We start from the raw sequence: 20,745 nt of genomic DNA on the forward strand, positions 1-20,745 counted from the left end.
GTGACATGCAGTGAGTGCTATGCTGTGGGCTCTTGCTGAATGAAGCTAGGACAGCCACTGATGTTTCTTCATTAGTGACAGTTTTCTTGCGTCCACATTTTGGCAAATCCAACACTGAACCAGTTTCACGAAACTTAGCAAGCAGTTTGCTAACTGTAGCATGGGAGATGGGTGGTCTCGTAGGGTGTCTTGCATTGAAATCTGCTGCAATGACCCGGTTACTGCATTCACCAGATATCAACACAATTTCGATCCGAAACTTGTAAATAACTCATGAAAGAATAAAGTTACGTTGAAACCAAGCACACCATTGTTTTTCTTGTGACATTACCAATAAGTTTGATGTGTCACATGGCCCTCTTCCTATTGAAAAAACAAAAGTGGTATCCAAGATGGCCGACTTCTAAATGGCCACCATGGTCACCACCCATCTTGAGGAGTTTGCCCCCTCACATATACTAATGTGCCACAAACAGGACTTTAATATCACCAACCATTCCCATTTTATTACGGTGTATTAGAGCTGGGCGATAGAAAGATAACGATATGTATTGCGAAATAACTTTTTCTCGATAGACCTCATCTCTCTTGCTCTCTTAAAAAAAAAGAAAAGAAGAACAGCCAATCCAAATTAAGTAGCGCAGAGCCGAACCAATCACAGCCGCAGTGTCACGTCACGTGACTTGTTACGTACAGCACAAGTGCCAAGCCGCACATGTGTAGTTGTTTGGGAAGCATCCAGCTGCCGTGCCGCCCCGGTAATGGAGGAAATGAGTGTGCCGACTAGAGAAAAATCAACCGAGAGCGTGGGTGACCAGGTTACCAAAGAGAAAACAGATGATGGTTCCAATGCCGGAGAGATTGTTGAACGGAAGGGCCATAGAAGTTCCGTAGTGCGAAGGTATTTCGTAGTGATGTGTCGGTCGCGAACGAAATGGCTCTTAGAGCCGGATCTTTGACGTGAACGACGCGAGCCGGCTCCTTATCGCGAGCCGTGGGTTTTTTTTTTTTCTCTCACCCTCTCTCTCTCTCTCGCACTTTTTTTTCGCTTCACTCCGCACGCGAGCCTTGTGCTTTGCGCTGGGAAGAGGGGGGAGGGGCGGTAGTTACACTCGCAGTAGCACAGGAACAGAGCGGGAGGGAGAGAGAGAGAAAGAGAGCCAGGGACAACAACGTCACATTAGAAAGGTATAGTAATCATCCACAACTATTTTCAGTTGCAGATGATAAAGGATTCAGAAAGTTCAGAAAGCTATACAACAAGGAGAGATTGAAAATTTCCTTTTAGTTCTCAGTTTATTTGATATTGACAAAAGTTAGTCAATTTTGTCTGTTCTTCTGTAAAACAAACTAAGATTTATTTTTAGAATTAATATTTTGTTTCTAAGTGGAATTGACAATTTAGTAGTCTGTTGTTTGTTCTATTTTGAAACTTAAACGCTTTAGCGGCTGCCTTTTGTGTAGTTTGCAATATTTGCCTTTATTTATCTGAAAAAGTCTCATGTTCCTTAAGTACATCTACCCTGTTGAACTTATTATGGGAAATAAATATTAAAATCAAGACAAGCTGCTGATTATTTCACATTTTACTTGTGAGCAACGGCACATTTAAATCTTACAAATATAGTTATTTGGCTTATATCGTGATATATATCGTTATCGCCTGAAATGAAAAAAACATATCGTGATATGAAAAAATCTTATATCGCCCAGCTCTACGGTGTATCCATATAAATGGCCCATCCTGTATATATAAACCATTAGCGTTAATTCGTTAACGGAAATTTGCCGCTTTAATGCGGTTATGGCGTTAACGTCATTTTAACGAGATTAACACTGGCAGCACTAATATATATATGAACAGTTATATATTTAAATAGCTGTCAAAAAGGAATATAAACAACAGTGGAAATGCAGTATGCATTAAGCAGTGTAACAGTCCCATTGTTTCAGCGGCCTACAAAAGCAGCCATTGTTTGAGGTAATTTGCATTCCATCAGTGCATATGCAGGCTGTTGTCTCTGCAAATTTGTCATGCAGGAAGACACCTCCTGCCATAAGGACATGCTCAACTCACTGGCAGCGAGGTGCTGGCATAAAGAACACTATGCACATGCTCAGCTGCGCGTAGAGTCTGTGGGATTCTGTGAAGATTTCTGATTTCTCTATTAACATGAGACGAGTCCCTTAGGTCTCACAGACCTAGAGACTGGTCTCTGTAACCATCTTTTAACCTCCATTCACTAGGGAAGAATGTATATTTTCCCAACTGGCTAGGGACTGGTTACTGGAGGTTGGTGCCTGTGGCTGGCTGAAATCGGTGGTAAAAAGGTGCTTGTGTAGAAGATGTTGTCTGCAAATACTTGTCAACTATTCAGTGAATGATAGCTAAAATATTAAAAAGTGTGAAGCAAAGCAGAAACAGAAAACACAAGTCTTTCTTCACAATAAAACTGTGCCTTATTACTGCTGCCAACACATTTCAAAAGGCCCAGCTTTTACTTTGAAGGTGAACAGTCTCTGTTTGTCATTTGCATCATACCCTTCACAAATTTACCACCGGTAAGCTAGCAGTTGGCAAGTGTTTGCAGATAACTTGGTACCTTCACAGGCAACCGTGGCAATACATTTTTCCCTAGCAACCTGTAGTTCTAGTTTAACAATCAATTTAATCATTAGTTATTATGAATCTTTGGCTCTCTTCTGCAGTGTGTCTTATATACTGTAATCTTCCCATCACCCCAGACAGCAGACCTGAGCCTGGTTCTATCAGAGGTTCCTTCCTGTTAAAAGGGAGTTCTTCCTTCCCACTGTCACCAAGTTATTGATCAAAGGGGGGTTGTTTGATTTTTGGGGTTTCTCTGTATTATTTTTGGGTCTTTACTTTCCAGCATAAAGTGCCTCGAGATGACTGCTGTTGACTGCTGTGATTTGACACTATATAAATAAAAATGAATTGATTTGAACTGATAGTTGCCGTGGGATCACTGACTGGTCTCTAGGCCTGTGTTACGAGGGCTTTAGTTTTCAGGATTTTGAAAACTTAGATTATTACAGTTGTTGCCCAAGAACCATTAAATACTATAATATATAAATAGCAAGCTAAACTATTTCTTAATTACATTTCAGTGATTATACTGTTTTTAATCAAATCTTGCCCATCACACTGGCCTTTTGCCCTTTCCTTCATTCATTTTAGTATGAGGCATTGGAAGTAAATTGGAAGTAAGTCAAAAGCTCACCACAAACTTTGCTTTCATGAAGCGCAGCCTGTCAAGAGAAGAGAAGAGCCATGGCTTGCTCGGAGATGAGCTGCCAAGTTGCAGATATACCCATCACTCACCCATCCCTGCTGTCCTTTCCTTTGCGTTTCCCCAAAACAATTATAAATAATGTCAAAAATCCAAATAACAAATGAGTTTGTCTCTATTAGCCAGTATATACTTGCCATATTTTTGAACTTGGTTTTGCGATAGTGTGTATTTTACAAACCATAGCATTTTCTATTAACTTCCACTATTAATCTGCTTTCTTTGGACAAGAGGTTTCTTTTTTTTAGTAATCAATAAGTCATATGTCCAATGACTCGATCCCAATCATTTAAACAGAACAGAAAAACTGAATCAATAATTTCACATGTCTTTATAGCAGCATACACCTTTAAACTGTGTGGTACCTGATAGTCATTACTAGGTTAGCTGGGTCTGTTAAGCCTGTTATATAACTCTAATATGCTCTGCTTTGTTCTTGACTGTATTACATTTTTTTGCCCAGTTGTTGGGTATCTATTGAAATTATCTGATGAAAGATGACTCTATTGTTTAAATGCACTCACTTAAATCTGCACTTGAAAGGAAGACAGCCAACCATTACTTCCAGGAATCGTGTTTTGTTTTTTAATAAACCTCGTAAATTTTTATTATTATTTTTTTGCTCAATCGTTCAGTTATTTCTCTAGCATCTATTACCATGTGTCACACTAGGCTGAGGCCTAGTGGTAGAAACCTCAGTAATGGCTACCGCTCCAGTAAGGCAAGAACCTGGAATTTCAGAAACATTACCAGGATCTGACCTTTTGTTTCCAGCTTTCCCTTGACCCCGTGATGCCCTCGTCTTTCCTTCTGCGGGATTAAATCCCACCGATCCTGACGGGGAATATGAACCGGCATTGCAGATTGGAACATGCTCTGTCACGGACAAATTTACTCTGAGATTTCTGTGCCGAATGTACAATAGAGATCAATGTGATAATGGGCTAGGGAATGAGAATGTGGAATAAATGGCATACAAGAAGTGGGGCAGAGATTCAGATTGGTCAGAGATGTTGGTATACTGTGGATGTTTGGAACGTGTTTCATCATCTGAGCAGATTTAGGCAAAGCTGTAGATATGCTATAATAAATAGATATATTTCACTGGTTCCTAAATAAAAGTCTCAAACCACCTGAGACAGTAAAAGAAATGATTTTTGTGAGTATTCATATAGTTGCACATAAATGTCAGTATGCACGAGGCAGAAATTTCATATGATCTACTGTATGGATTGTAGGCACTGAACAATGGGATGGATGCTGGCCAGGCAACAATAGACACCCTGTACTGGACTTTATGTGCAGACAGGAAGCAGCAGCTGCCAAGGGAGCCTTTTAAGCTGCAAAAGAGAAAGGAAGCTAGGATAGAGACAGAAAGAATGAGTTAACCCCACTGAAAGTGTATATCAGCTCTTAATTAACAGGCAGTCTGCATTCTCAGTGTCTCAGCTGAGACAGACGTCTGAGGTTCAGCGGGCAAGAAGTAATTTAATACAGTACATTTACATTTTAGTGGTGCTTTCACCCCGAGTGCAATGACTTGCAATAAGACAAAGAAAATGGCGATGTGAAAGTTTTAATATTAACCTATATTTAATAGAGGTGACCGCATATGGCCGCCAACAGCAGAGAACTATCGATTCACAGCAAGAAGATCTGGCTGATGCAGGGTGTTTCTATTTGCATGTTCTCGTGCTTCCACTGGATTCCTCTCCAAGCGCCAAAACATGCACTAAAGCCCTCTTTAGAAGTAGTGTTGGTCCTGGGGAGCACGTGGCTGCTGACTGCTGCTAAACACACAGGGCAAGTTTCTTAATAATTTTTCTTTTTTTTCTGGTTGTTTCCATTTTCAAGCTTTATGGAGAGAATTAAATCCTTTTATTTCACAGTAAATGTGAGAAAGGAGTAAGGGTATGACTAAGTACTAACTTCCAGTACTGAAAAACTAAACCTAATGGCCACATTTTTGTATAACTCACTTGTTGGGATTTTCTTATGGCTTAAAATCCAGGGTGTTTCTGCCTAATTAACTCATTGAACTGGACCTCTCCATTGAGATTGTATTGTTGGTATGTTTTAAGAGCATTTTTAATAGAATTATCCAATGAAAAATATGGTTTATATGTGGAGCAGACAGTCTAAGAAGTTTGTATGCTAGTTTTGGTGAGTAAAAGCTAGAATTTTATTATCTTCCTAGCAAATGTTTTGATGTTAAATACCCGTTGGCCCACTGCCTTTTCTAGATGTCTTGGCACGGTTGAAAGATCCCAAAATAAAAGCTGAACTGACATCGGTTCAAGTTGCTCCTTTAATATCTCCTGGATGTCATTGTTAGCAATAGAAAGCTAACATGCACTGTGTTAAAGAACTGTTTTATGCTATCTCTTTACTGATTGGAATAAAATCAAATAAAGCATTTCCTGATTAAAAAGAATGAGAAGAAATGAAAATCAGAGTCAAAACTTATCTTCTTATCCACTTATCTTCCTGAGCTAATGACTTTTATCTTTAAACAAAAGCATTTTGAGTTTGTGATGCTAGCATTGCTTACAGATGCTATAATTATAAAAGTCATGCAACAGATGAAATTTACATTTACAAAAAATATAAATAGCTTAAAAGTGTGTTTTTGTAATGCTAGTCTGTGTATGTGTGGTCAAAACCATCTACTAACCACATTAGTTATCGTTGCTTCAAAATAAAACAAAGAAAGATACATTTGATCCCTTCTTTGCAACACTTATATTTCCTTACTTTGTCCCTGTTCCAAACAGTTTTCCACTTCAGTTATCTCTTGAGCTGTATCCGTGTGTCCCTGTTGCTTATGTTAGTTTGGAACTGGTGTTTCCCGCTCCTCAGAAGGATTCAGGAAGGCTTAGGTCATCTATGCAAGAGATCTGCCAACTGTTCTTATCCTGAACAGCCTGCAGACTTTTATACGGCTTCAAAAGACAAATTGCCTCCAGACTGCAAATCTGAGCGATTAAGTGAACAGAAGACCTGTACTCTCTTCTATAAGTGGCTTTTAAGCATAAAATGTTTGAAACCTGAGCCAGAGCACTGATTTATGACCAGCTGACTGCACAGCTCATATCATTCATTCCAAGTTTAAGGATCTCTGTCTCAGCTAAAATGATTTCTTCTGTACAACTGAATTTTAGTGATTGAATTCTAATGTGCATTTAGTCATGTTCTCCAAGAAAACCTTCTTTATCCTGCGGGACAGATTTGATCCCTGTAATAGTCATTGTGCCCATTATGTCATCGAGAAGAGAAACTATTTGGCAACTTATTTTATGTCACTCTTCGTAAGTAGGTCAGCAAATTGTCTGAACTGAAAGTGAGTTAAAGCCAAAGTTAAAGGAAAGGAGTCCTTTATTTTTTTGCCTTTTTAAATAGTGTAATTAAATTTGAGATAATGAAAATTATGTTATACAAAATGATATTTCTAAGCTTGTTTTTTGTGGGATAGATTTACATAATCCTATCCAATCTTTTTACACCCAAACAACAAACAGTAACCTTCCTTTATTTACTCAATATAATTGCAAAGCAGGCAGCTTCGTGGGTAGCAGAATAATTTCCCCATCGCTTTTTTTTCACTTGGAATTTCTAATAATGCTGAGCATAGAATTAACTGGAGTCTCTTGAATAAATGCTCTATTCTATTATCTCATGCAATGACCAGGGGCAGCTCTAGAATTTTTCCATAGGGTGCCCGGATGGAAGCCACTAAATATATTGGGGTGGCACACCAAAAACAGAATTTCCAGTTTTATTATGTCAAATATAGGTTACTTGAAAAATATGTCAAGAAAGAGAGAAAGAAAAAAAATGTATGCCTGATTTCCTGCTATTAATATAAATTTATATCACTGAGAAAAGTACATATGAAAACCAAATAAGATTTTGAAACCCATAATAATCTATTTTGATTGATTGATTGAGTGATTGAAGGTCCCAACCATGCTTTAATGATTCTCAGCAGAGCTGACCAGAAGAAGCCAAAGATTCATTCTCTGAGAATGGAGTTAATGTTGAGAACAAACAAGCTTTTCTGCAACCTGATACGGATCAAATAACTATAAATAACATAGCAAACAAATGCTATCAATCACTTAGATCAGTAGTGCTTTCACTGGAAATAAGACTTTTGAAACTTCAAACAGCACACAGAGACCTTTGTGTGTTTCAAAACCAACTATTTACTGGTTTTGGTATAGTCTTGCCGGGGGGGGGGGGCAAATTTTGGGGGATGGCCAGTGCCCCCCCCCCCCCTCCAGCCCCACCTTGGTGGCGCCCCTGGCAATGACCATGGCTTCTAACTGTTAGAAAATTTAGAAGTAATGTTTATTATGTCATAATAGCACTTAGTACTAAAATACAGTACCCATGAGCCTTGACTGAATTGAATTTTTTGCGTCTCAGCCTTTAAATCAGGCTGAAAACCAGCCAGCAGCTGTATGTCTGCTATAATTCAGTTCAGTTCACTTTTATTTACTGTATATAGCACTAAATCACAACAACTGTCACCTCAAGGTGCTTTAAATGGTAAGGTAAGAGAGAGAAAACTCCAACAATCAGACCATAGCGTCTTCCTTTAAGATAAAATTTCAGTTTCTAGGGCGCTTTTTAACTTTTGCACCATGCAGATATATACCAAGTTTCAGTAAATAGCTCTTTGAAAATACTTTTGTAGATATAAAAATAGTATTTTATGTCTGTCAAACTGCGTTGTTTTTGACATGTTTATAGATTAAACTGAAGAAATGGGAACCAATTGGGAAATGGGAATAGTGAGTTGGAAAGTCCAAAGAAAAACTCTGAAAGACCTTCAGAAAGCCTGGAGAACTATTGCTCAAGATCACTTGCACAGTACTATACATCAGTCAGAAAACTGTTTATTAGTGTTGGAATTTTACTTGAATTTCCTTCTGTTCTGTATTTTCTAGCCAAGTATCGCAGAGCAGCTCCCTGGAGGAGGTCCACTTAGATGGGGTCCCTCCTGCCCCTCGTCTGGTGGAGATGAGACGGGACCCTGTCCTGGGCTTCGGCTTTGTGGCAGGCAGTGAGAAACCGGTGGTAGTCCGCTCTGTTACACCAGGTGGGTGTCAAGATTGGCTTAAACTAACAATCTTTAAAATGAATACTTTTATTTATTCATTTGGGCAACTGTTATATTTTTATTTAGTTGCAAACTAACTGTACACTTGCCTACCCCTAACACAGTAGTCAGTGATACACCTCTACTATACAAGTACAGCTTTATTCCGTGTGGGAGTTTTGGCTCTGTCTCACTGTTTCGGCATGCCTGTGGGACAACCGCCTTGCTGTCAGTCACATGTCAAATAATCAGAGACAATACGATATGTTCATCTATTTGTGCTTTTTTCCTTAGGCTTAGCCAAACAGACCTGACGTTCTGTGCACTATTAAATGTAACATTGTCTTTTTATTTTGGAATATTTGAGTCAGTTTTGATTGGATTTTACCACTTGTCTCAGCTTAAAGCGGTCTAAATAATTGATTTAATATTATAATAAATAAGAATATAAAAATGAAATCACAATAAAGCATTTAGAGCAACAAAAACTTCATTCCCAGTGCAAAGTCAGAAGTCCAGTGATGGAAAGCCAGGAGAGTAGTCCTCAGAGTCACTACTTACTGAAAGCAAATCTGCCTCTGCTAAGATTTGATAAGAAAGCCAATAATATAACTTAGAAACAAAGTAGGAAAATGAGCCCTCCAGCTAAGTTAGTGCAGTCGTCTGAGAGTGTGCAGATTGACTTATTTTGTTATTTCTTTCTCACCATTTGATTGGTTCTGATCAGCACATCAAATAGCCGCTGCTGAAGGAAACCTTGCGCTCTGTTGGGCTCTGTTTGCCTCAAGTAAGCAGCCACAGGCAAGAAAAAGCAAGAACACAAATTCATGTTTGGAAGTCTATTTTCCGCTAAAACTTTGGCTTGACTGGCAGGTTGCCATATTGCTGCCAAACAAACAGTTCACAAACCCTTATTAAGTGTCAGCTCCATTGGCTGCACGGACGCAGACAGTGATTAGGCATCTCAATAATCAATCAGTGCTGAATCCTAAGCAGACAATTGAACTGATGAATATTCTATTTACAATGGTTGGCCAAGGCAGGACACGCATGTGCTTGCAGAGAGTAGATTAATGCTTACACCTATTACACGTGTCTAGACGAGCACAAACAACAAAGTATTTGCAAATTAGCTGCACATTTCGCATCTGCAAAAATCACACACACACTCATTCGTCTTGTCAATTTAGCTGTAATTACTCATGATTTTATTTGCAGGTAATCTTTGACTACATCTGTCTGCCTGCTGCTTTCATGGAGCACTTTGATCAGCTGTTGCTTGTTTGCATGTGTTTGTATGTTGGTAGGTGGTCCATCGGAGGGGAAGCTGCTGCCGGGTGATGAGATCATCATGATAAACGATGAACCCGTCAGTTCGGCTCCTAGAGAACGAGTCATCGATCTCGTCAGGTAGATACAAAATCCAGATTGGTGAAAAATAACATTTAGAGAACACTTTCCCCCCTGACACTTTATCCACTGCTGCTTTCCCTTGCCTTTCCCTTTAATGGGAACTTTCTTCTGATTGGCCACCCCTCTTAAATGACAAGTCTGAACAGCCAGTGGGTGGGGCTGTTGAGCCCAAAGCTAGAGCGGTTTTCATTGGATGACTTCATTATGATATTACCTCTATTTGACATCACACAGATACACAAGTAGAAAATACTGTCTGAAACCAGTGTTTAGAGTAGACTGGGATGACTTGTTGCGATGTGGGCCTTGCTGTTTGAAAAATTGCTCATGTTTTTTGAATAATTTATATGAGCATCAACCAGGGTAACAGTGTATATAGTCTCGCCAGTCACTTTGTACAGAAAATAGCTCCAAAAAAGATTAAATATCCAGTGAGCCACAGTTCTGTAGCTCACTGGATATGGCCAGGCTGCTTTGAGCTGATAGGAAGGCAACAGTAACTCCAGCTCTAAGAAGAGCGTCTCTGAACATAAAACATGTTGAACCTTGAAGTAGATGGGCTACAGCAGCAGAAGACCACATCGGGCCCCAGTCAGTGTCAGCTAAGAATAGGAAACTGAAATCTGTACAAGATCACCAAAATTGGAAAATAAATCTTAATTTCTGTGACATTCAGGTTGTAGTGTCAGAATTCAGCATAAACAACATGAAAGCATGGATCCATGTGGGTTTGTGTTAAATATTCAGGCTGCTGCTGGTAGTTTAATGGTGTGGGGATTATTTTCTTGGCAAACTTTCTTGGGCATCTTAGTACCATTTGAGGACCACAAATTTCCTGTTGCTCACCATGTCCATTGCGTTATGACCACCCATCTGCTTCCAGCTGGATAATGCACCATGTCACAAAAGTCAGATCATCTCAAACTGGTATCTGATAACAAGTTAATTAAACTCAAATGGCCTCCACAGTCACCAGATCTCAATCCAGTGTATAGATGGAGGTATGGATGTGCAGTCAACAAATGCGCAGTTTTATGTCAATATGCACCAAAGCTGTTTCCAGCATCTCGTTAAATCTATAACACAAAAAAATAAGGCAGTTCTGAAGGTTATTAAGTACAACCTATGCTAGCAAGTGAGAGTATATGACAGAATATGAATGTTATAATCAGAAGACTTTGCTGTTTGCATTGGAAGGCTCAGCTGTTTTCCAAAGTGGCTGTGTCTGAAGCAGCATACACAGACAGATAGATAGATCACATTGTTGGATAAAGTGAGTACAGTATGGGAGAATTTATACTGTAGACATCTGACAGAGTCACACAGAGTAGCGTAACATAATGTCACATTAAGCAACAACCTCTGGACTAGATTTCCAAAAAAAAGTAATTGAAACAAAAAGATAAATAAGCTCCAGGTAAAGCGTTTAGGGTCCCTTTAAATGGCAGGTTGAAAAAACTGAAAAGTTAATTACAAAAACACAACAACATTGGTGAAACGAAAGTCATTATCATTCATTTGCTTTTAAAATTATGAAGTTTCTTTCCAAGTGTTAGCGATGCTTTCCACTCGCCTGCTCAGTAGTTAGTTAACTCAGTTCTGCTTGTCACCCTAACATATTCTGAATAAATAACAAGAAAAATGAGAATCTTTTTGCTCTTTCAATGAAAACAGTGCGCGACGAAACAAATCGTGTTTCACTTCACAGGAAGTACAACCCCTTTTTTTGTAATTAAATGGGGAAAGTAATGAGTGTCTGTATGCTTTTGGTTTTAACTGTGTCTGTTGTAAGCAGTGTTTGCCCGAGGCATTCAATTCCATTTCACCCAGGCTAATCAAGATCCTGTTGTTTATTTGCCGTTGTTGGGTTTTTGTTGTTGTTTCTTTTTTCTTTTGTCATGATTTTGCTGACTTTTTTTTTTTGAAGTTTTCTGTCTTCTTGTTCCAGGAGCTGCAAAGAATCCATCATGTTGACTGTTGTCCAACCTTATCCCGTGAGTAGATCTCGCAATATACACAGATGCATTTGTCAAAATGTTTTGGGATGATTTATAAATCTAGAAAAATGTTCTTTTTTTTGGTGACACATACACAAACCACTTTTTCCATCCATTCGTATTTTAAAAATGTTTTACTTTATCATGTGTTAAATTTATTGATGTTTTCATGTAATTATAAGATGTTCAACCAAATAAAAAAAACATTTAAAATCACACAAGACATCCTTCTGAAGGCCTCTAAAACTCACCTGCGTTTAAACAATAAGGCGATAGTGATATACAATATTTTTATTGCTGACAACAAATTACATAAAGAGACCAAAATCAACAGTGAAAAGACAACACAGTGAAACCAGCTCCTGTATATAATCATAAACACCCATTACAGTATGATTATGAGTAATTTAAGTGCTACTTTAGTGTGTTCCTGATTCAGATGTGTTGTTGCTATGCAAAACAACGCAATGTTGGATGGTACCGGGAGAGAAGATTGGCTGTTATTGGCTCTTTTCCCCATGAAGGTCTCTCTGCTGCCCACTGTGTGTGTGCAGAGCCAAATTAAGAGAGCCATTCTATTTCTTATTCATCCAATTTTACCAAAATTGGCTACAATTCAGCCAAGGGCATAGAAGAGGGTGCTCAGAAGATAGTCTTCAATTAATAGGAATGAATGCAGCAAAATGCCTAAAATGGGTATGTGCAATACTGTGCAAAAGTCTTGAGCCACCCGTCATTTCTTTTGATGCAGGGTCACTCTGTCTCAAATCAACCAAACCTTCTATTTGACTGTCTCTAATGTGCATACAAATTTCATGGTAGAAAATCTTTATACTTTTTAAGATATTTTTGAAGAATGGTCTGGTAACACACTTTCAGGACTTTTTCTTCTTTTTTGCACATTGAAATCTGAGGCACTGCTTAAATATGAATATAAGCAGTGAATATAAAACATAAAAGCCTGAAAATTCTTTCTTTCTTACCAACAAAATGAGTCAGAAAATGTAAATTGAAACAGATAAATAAAAATGTTTACGCATCAGCTGGTTAAAATATGAAAGAAAAAAATCCGTCGTTCAACTTTCATGCTTGGAGTTCATGAATTGAGCAAATATAACAAGTTGTATTACAGAAACAAAAGATTCTACCATCACAGATTCTGACCATTTTTTCCAAAAAAAATATATCATGGAAACTATCTGATATATGAAGCCAAAAGTTCACAGCATACATTATATATAATCAAACACTGTACCATAAAATTTTTATGCAAATTGGATTTGAGCAGGAAAGGATCTAAAAATTGGCTGATTTGAGACTGAATGATCCTGCACCAGTTTATTCAAACATGTGCTGTCATGAATGCAAGTATAGTTTTTTTCTAACAAGTTACAAAGTCACTATTTGGTATGAGCAACTTTATTCTTTAACACACCCTAAATTCTTTTAGGACACCCAGATATGCTAAGTTTCTGGCAAGTTGTCTGTTACAAGTTGCGTGTAAAAGGTGGGAGATTTCTGCGACTCACCCTGTTGCACGCGTATTTCTAGGAGTTTTAATTGAAAAAAGTAAGTAAGTAAGTAAAATTTTATTTATATAGCACCTTTCTAGATAAAAAGATCACAAAGTGCTTCACACAGGGATGACAGAGTATAAAACAAAAACAGACAAAAGTTAAGAAAATGCAATTCTAAAAAGATGTGTTTTTAGTTGTCTAAAGTGTCACTAGCATTGACAAAATGGTAGTATTTTATAACCAAGTAGAGAAGAGGAGTCGCTCTGCTAGCTAACAGCTTACAAGCTAGCAGTTAAGTAGGCCTATAAAGTTCAGGATAAAGAAGAGTCTTCCAAAAGGAAATAAAAGTGAGACTTGTGGAAGAAAATCAAATTTTTGTGAGAGATTTTTGCGACTTACCCTGTTCTATGTGTATTTCTGGGAGTTTCTTTCTCAATATCTAAATCATTTAGAGAATAATTTACTGCTGTTTAACGTGGGGGGAAAAGGCTTGTCTTTTTTTTTTTTGGTGTGCTGGGACTGCACCTGGGTTTAGAAAATAGTGCAACTTTTTTAAAACATAGTAAAGCTGGCCCATAGTTTTTTAATTCCACTAACTAATGGCAAGAATAAACTTCAGCTTTCAGCCACTATAGAGAAGAAGTCCTGTAAATACTCTGGTTAACAAGGGCATTTGAATAACAACACCATCAGCTATTAGTTCTCTGTTTTTTCCAAGGTTAATAACAAAGCCTCTGTAAAGACTGTTTTATGTTGAGTCACTCCACAAATTCAGTGTTCTGTGTATCAATCCCCCCCCTGAAATAAGCTCCGAAGAACTGCACCATTTCTTTCTCTTTAAAGAAAACATGTCCTCCTCCTTCCACTGGAGGAAATGTGCTCTAGGTGGAATGCAACAGAAAGGTTATGATTTCAGTGTTTTCATGGCATTTGTTACCATCACGAACACTATAGCGCAAAGCTAGCCTTATCGTTTAAAGGAGTGGAAGTGATGATCCTGTATTTCCTACCACTTCAGAATTTCCTCCTGGGTTGCATTTCTGCTAAATAAAGTATGAAGAGTCTGCTGTAAAAGTGCTGTTTTTGATTGATTTTGGAAAAAAAGAGCCAAACATAGCTCTTATAGTCCATAAACTGGGACTGAAAACAGTTTTTTTTTTTTGTTTGAACATCGATTTTCCTGTTTATCTCTTTCTCTCCATCTGTTTGTCTCTTTCTTCCCATCCTCTCCTCTCTTGCTTGCTTTCTCTCTATCACTCTTTGGACGCTTGCCTCCTAGTCCCCTAAATCAGCGTTCATCAGTGCAGCCAAAAAAGCCATGCTCAAGTCCAATCCGGTCAAAGTGCGCTTTGCTGAGGAGGTCATTATAAATGGCCAGGTTCCGGTCAGTTCTACCACACAAACACACGCACTCGCGCATACACACAAGCTTGTATGACCTATATAGGCAATGCCAGCTGGTTTCCACTTTAGACAGCAATTTCAATGGATGTAAGACAGTCACATAAATGAGTTACGACATGGCACTTTTATGAATTCCTTCCATGTATTGAACCCACGGCACGTGCGCAGAATGAAAAGACTAATCCTGTCCCTCCTTTGCAGAACCCGATGAAGGACAACTCTCTTCTGTTCATGCCAAATGTCCTAAAGGTCTACCTGGAGAATGGGCAGACAAAGTCCTTTCGCTTTGACAGTAGTACCTCCATCAAGGTATGCGTATGCAACAACTTAAGGCTTACGTCATGAAATAAGCAGCTTCTGCTGCATTTGTAATTACAGTAGGGGGATGTTATCAAGAGTCCAAATTAGTGAGTCTTAACACACGCGCAGACCGTGAAATTCACTTCCATTTGTTTGAGCTCTTTATTTATTCAGTCAAGGCGACAAAGAGCGTATTCTCATTTTTTGACTTGTTAATTCTTATTCAGCTATGATCCTCTGAAGCTCCCAGAGCGAATTCAGAAAGCAAGAGGCATAATGACTTTCTTTTTTCTCAGCCTCACAGCAAAGGATGTCATCCTAACCTGGACAGAAATTGCCTTTTATCTTTCTTACTCACCGCTCTCCAGTGGGTGGGACAGAAATGACCAGTAGAATAAAGCTGCCAGGTGATGCCAAGTGATCAAGCTGGGGTATACAGTGAATAGGAGACAGCATTTACTGACTAAAGACGAGATTTTCGGGATCAGAATGAGGTGCTGCACCTGGTCAAAGTGGACGATTCTTTGATGAGCTCAGTCACAGCTGCTACATTTGTTTTTAACCTGAGCTCACCTATTTGATCGCTGCACACTGCTACTGTTTGTACTGCTGCTGTTGAGGTACACCTCATGCAAATGTGTTACTACCAAAGCTCCAAAAACAAGCAGCAATCAGATGAGTGACAGGCCTGCTGGAAGCAAGACACCTTACTTACTAAAACATGCTTTGACCTTTTTATATAAAGTTACCACCAGAATAAGTTATCCTGCACTCCACACAGCTTTGTTGCTTCTGTCATTTAGTTTGTGTTACAAACACTGGAAAAATAACAGTTTTGCATAAAATTCAGGCATAATGCCATCATATCTTCCCCGCATGGAACTGTAGTCATGACCTACTTAAACACTTAGATATGCTTATATTGTAATCCAGTGCAGAATATGTTAAGGAATTAAGAGGGTAATTAGCAGCCAAGTGTTGCTGATCAAATGCTAATCATCACCAAGTATGAGCACTTCTATATATTCACTCCAGAGTCAGGCCTTGCAATGATTCACCATGCACAAGACTTCAACAGCAATTTCCTTCGGACAGATGAGACCAAAATGGAGATGTTTACCATAATGCACAGCATCATGTCTGGTGAAAATCAAACATAACACATCAGCACAAACACCTCATACCAACTATCAAGCACGGTGGTGGAGTGGTGATGATTTGGGCTTGTTTTGGAACTACAGGACCTGGGTATCTTGCAGTCACTGAGTCAGCCATGAACGTCTCTGTATACCAAAGTATTTTAGAGTCAAATATGTATCTGTTCAACAGCTAAAGCTTGGCCAAATTGGGTCATGCAACAGGACAATAAACCCAGGCATGGCAATAAATCTACAACAGAATTACTGAAGGTTGAAGAGTTTTCTACAGACTTTTCTTCATCACTCAGTTTAAGACTGTTTTTCTTCTTTTGGCTATGTATGATGTCATAGAAAGCAGATATTCCAATATGGCAATCTCAATAAGACATAGTTTTGGGTGTGAGTGGAACCCTCACCCACTTGTGCTTTAAATTGTCTGATTGGCTGACTCTCACAAACAGGCAGGAAATCGGAAGATAGTTGTCCTAAAGGGAAGGATGATAAAAAAAGACATATTTCAGACTCGCCAAATTAGTGAAACCACTCTTTCTGTCAGTGTGAAGAAGTTTAACAACACATTTAAATTCTGAAATATAATATAAGAAAAAGAAGTGCAAATTCAATAGTATGTGTAAAACATATGAAAACACAATTAAAAGTCCAACATTTATGAACACCTTTGATCACCTTTGTCATATTTTGTAATACAGTCCAGTGGGTTGGACTGCTGTCTTTGTCTGGCCAATTATGGCCCTCATGCCTTATGTTTGACTCTCATGGGTGAAGCCCATGAGAGTCCCAGTATAAGATCAGTAGTTTTTTTTGATAGTCAATGAAGAATAAAAAGCTTCAGTAGAACCCTAGACTTAATATATTAAGTAAATAACCGTAATAGGTCCCTTTTAAGTGTACTTAAAAGTCTTCTTTATTTTAAAGGTATCCTGAGTAAGGTTTTCAAGAACAGTTAAAATCCTTTACTGTGAGTTTTTCTATTATTCTTTCAGGAAGTTATCCTGACCCTGCAAGAGAAGCTGTCAATCAAATGCATCGAGCACTTCTCCCTGGTGTTGGAACAGAGGACCGAAGGCTCTGAAAGTAAACTGCTTCTCCTGCACGAACAGGAGATGCTTACTCAGGTCGGAGATGTTGCCTTGTTCTTTTCACTTTCTTTGCCTTCTTTTCTGTCTTTCACACACAACAACTGGCACACACACACACACACACACACGCACATTCCTGCTCAGTATTCAAGCAGCATTTAGACCCCAGTGTCATTTATCAGCACTTGCACAGCAGTGGCGACAGCTCACATTACACCTACACAACCACACACACACACACACACACACACACACACACACACACACACACACACACACACACACACACACACACACACAGTGCCCAGTACATTCTAATAGGGTTCATCACAGGAGGACAATATTAATATTCATGCCACACAGTTCAGATGTGAAGAGCTCTGCACGTGGCACACACAATGGCTGAAGACTCTTTAGAGTCTGAAAACCATTCTCTATACTGTAATACACCCGAGTGTCAATACTGAGGACAGGTGTGTTCGAGAAAGCTGGTAACTCTTGAAGCGTATAGATTAAAAAAAACCCTCTTGCCCTTTCTATACTACACAATATTAAATAATTTACAAAATATGATCAATATTTAAAAGACGATGCCAGTCTTGTGGTTTTGTCTTGAATAAAGGATGGAAGCAAATGCATGAACAACCACAGCAAGCAAAGTGAGGTTTTTCTAGGTTACTGCTGCTGGATTGCACAAGCATGTCTTTAGGTTGCAAAGTGGTCTAAATACAACTAATATGGCTATGAATATACAAAACAAAACAGTGCTGCTGCTGCTGTCGTTGCTTTTGTACCATTACTAATGTTTCTGCAGCCAATGCTATATATGTTCACCCCTTGTCATAAATTTATTCATAAATTTAAGACTTTTACTTGAAGATTCACATTTTTTGGCAGTTTGATTTTGCACTGGTTTGACACCCATAATAAGTGGTTATTTTTCCAGAGTTTATTTAGTTTAATTAGTTTTTAAAATACGACGATGATGATGGTAAGCCTGGTAAAAACCAGTTAACTACCCTATAGGTTGTCACAAAATGAACCTGAGCTTTTAAGCTGACATGCAGTCATTATTAATTATTAACTTATTTTCTCATATAACTATTTCTTTGAATTAGTTTGAGTTAGTTTTTTATATAGACACAAAACCAGAAATGAAAAATTGAATTAATGCCATTTTTTTTTTCATTCTGTATTTAGTAGTGATTCAAACAAAATTTAATCGCAAATACAAATTTTAGTAAATGTGAAGTTTTGAACGGGTGACATAAGTAGGACATTTGAATCATATGGAAAGTAACATAACATTCGCTCGGTTATGATGATGAAATAAACTAAATATACAGGAAAATCAAAAGAACTGAGATTTATGATAACTCTTTTTTAAGAACATATAGATGTTAATAGTGTATGTGTGACGATGTCTGTGAAAGGCTTGCTTCAGATTGGCCCACCCATACCTACATACATATACAAACACAGGCTAAGATAATAGGACGTCCGTGCATTCCTGAAATCTGGGAAGTAGACTTAATTGGAGTTTCATCCTACTTTTTCACTACTTCTTTTTGAAATTGAAAGAATATTTGAGCACCTTAGGCCCCAGTCACACAGGTCTAGGAACCAGTGACTGACCCTTTGAATCTCCTTTTAAAAATGACCCTTCTTCTCACTTGAATGAATGCAACAATAAGACTTTTCTTCTTGGGTTTATGATCTTATTTAATAAGACGTGAAGCCAGTCTTATTAAATCAAACTAGCTTCAAGTCTTTTTTTTAATTAGAAGACGATGTTCATCTTTGTCCCATGTAAAAGAAAAAAAAAGGCAATAAAACGGGACATGATTTAGGGTGTTGCACTTACTGAAAAACCCCACATTACCTCTGATAGTGATTGGTACGATGACTCTCAACGCTAGTAATGATCCGACATGACCTTTTGAACAACTTGAGTTTTTGCATATACTTACACATAGCTTGTTTACTGTGTTTTCACATGTTCATGCTTCTCTTTGTCTGTGCTTTTCAACCCCAGGTGACTCAGAGACCCGGCTGTGACAAGATGAAGTGTTTCTTTAGAATCAGCTTTGTTCCCAGGGATCCAGTGGAGCTGCTGCGGAGAGACGCTGTTGCGTTTGAATACCTCTATGTTCAGGTGAGCGGTGGCAACAGTAGCAGCATGAGCACGAGGTGAGACTTGTCGACTGTTAAATATAAATACATCCAAATCCTCTGCTGCCAGATGGTTTGGAAATGATTTTTCATGATCTACAGACTTACTTAGTTTTGTGGAGAATTAATCCTTTCAAGACAAAAATCCTCATTTGCAAATAAAGTCTTTATATCAACTGTTGTATGAACTACTTCCCTCTGAAATAATAAATTGCTTCCTGAGGATTCCTTTGATAATTAGTCAAGTGAAATAGCCTGAGAGAAGGCAAGTTAATCATCTTTTTTTTCTTTCTGTCAGAGTTCACCATTTTGTGTTTCCGAGTCCTTCATCTGGGACTGGAAGCTACAGCGCATCCCTTTGAAGGGATCTCTAGCCACAGAGGTTGTGAACAACTTATTACAGCTCAGTGGGGATGCGCTGGTGCTCGAATAGCTCTTTGTAGAGATGAAATGCGCTTCACAAGCCCCGAAAAACTTAAGGACTCTTACGTAACTTTCTCCTTTGCTGCAGAGTTGTAACGATGTGGTCTTAGAGCGGTTTGGCCAGGAGCTCAAGTATGATGCTGCGCTGCGATTGGCTGCATTGCAGATGTACATCCTCACCATGACAACCAGACAGAGTCAGAAGGTCTCCCTCAAATACATCCAGTAAGTGTGCATGTGAATGCAGCTGTGGGTACGAGTGTGTTTTTGACACTCTTAACATGTCTGTAAATGTTAAACTCTTGTACAGGCTGCAGCTCATCATTAATAATAAATAACAGAGGTTTTTTTCTAAACGTTTTCTGATGGTTTTGCAAAAGTTTATCTGGCATAATAGAATTCGTTGCCCTTGTTCCCTTCTTGGATGAATGCATCTTTCTGGCTAAACAAAAAAATCACATAACAGAAAGAAATGTTTCCTCGAATAGTTTGCTGACACTGTCAGACTGTTGTTAATGGCAACTTGAGAAAATTTATGGCATTCTCAGATGTGCTTACATCAAAACTCATGGTTGATTATTAGTTTGAATATGATACGGGTAAAATAAAACTCTATAATACAAAAATATTTTCGAATAATCTTTGTACATGAATATATGACTAGCAGTGAACACACTGTGTAGGGTTAGAAAATGTTCGCCTATACTGAAGAGACTTGAATTTAAAAGGTAATATTTTCTAGTTTCTTAAATTATGTTTTTTTCAGTATTCTGCAGTTCAGTGTTGAGATATTAACCCACCTCTAAATCGTCATCAGCGATTAAGTGATCAGCATTAATAATCACCATTGATGCAAAAACCTCCA

At 38.4% G+C, this 20,745-nt stretch overlaps 1 protein-coding gene across 5 annotated transcripts in view; it reads left to right on the top strand.

The window, feature by feature from the left end:
* Window positions 1–20,745, top strand: part of LOC134621309 (FERM and PDZ domain-containing protein 4-like) — a 114,848-nt gene that overhangs the window by 80,488 nt on the left and 13,615 nt on the right. For all 5 annotated transcript variants that reach the window (XM_063467736.2, XM_063467735.1, XM_063467733.1 and 2 more), the window contains exons 3-10: window positions 8,264–8,415; window positions 9,723–9,825; window positions 11,777–11,822; window positions 14,622–14,726; window positions 14,948–15,055; window positions 17,190–17,321; window positions 19,321–19,440; window positions 19,969–20,105. In XM_063467736.2, the coding sequence (XP_063323806.1) occupies window positions 8,264–8,415; window positions 9,723–9,825; window positions 11,777–11,822; window positions 14,622–14,726; window positions 14,948–15,055; window positions 17,190–17,321; window positions 19,321–19,440; window positions 19,969–20,105 (903 nt within the window). The remainder of the gene's footprint in view (window positions 1–8,263; window positions 8,416–9,722; window positions 9,826–11,776; window positions 11,823–14,621; window positions 14,727–14,947; window positions 15,056–17,189; window positions 17,322–19,320; window positions 19,441–19,968; window positions 20,106–20,745) is intronic.

Source organism: Pelmatolapia mariae, linkage group LG23, assembly GCF_036321145.2.
Source record: "Pelmatolapia mariae isolate MD_Pm_ZW linkage group LG23, Pm_UMD_F_2, whole genome shotgun sequence".
Taxonomy (NCBI): domain Eukaryota; kingdom Metazoa; phylum Chordata; class Actinopteri; order Cichliformes; family Cichlidae; genus Pelmatolapia; species Pelmatolapia mariae.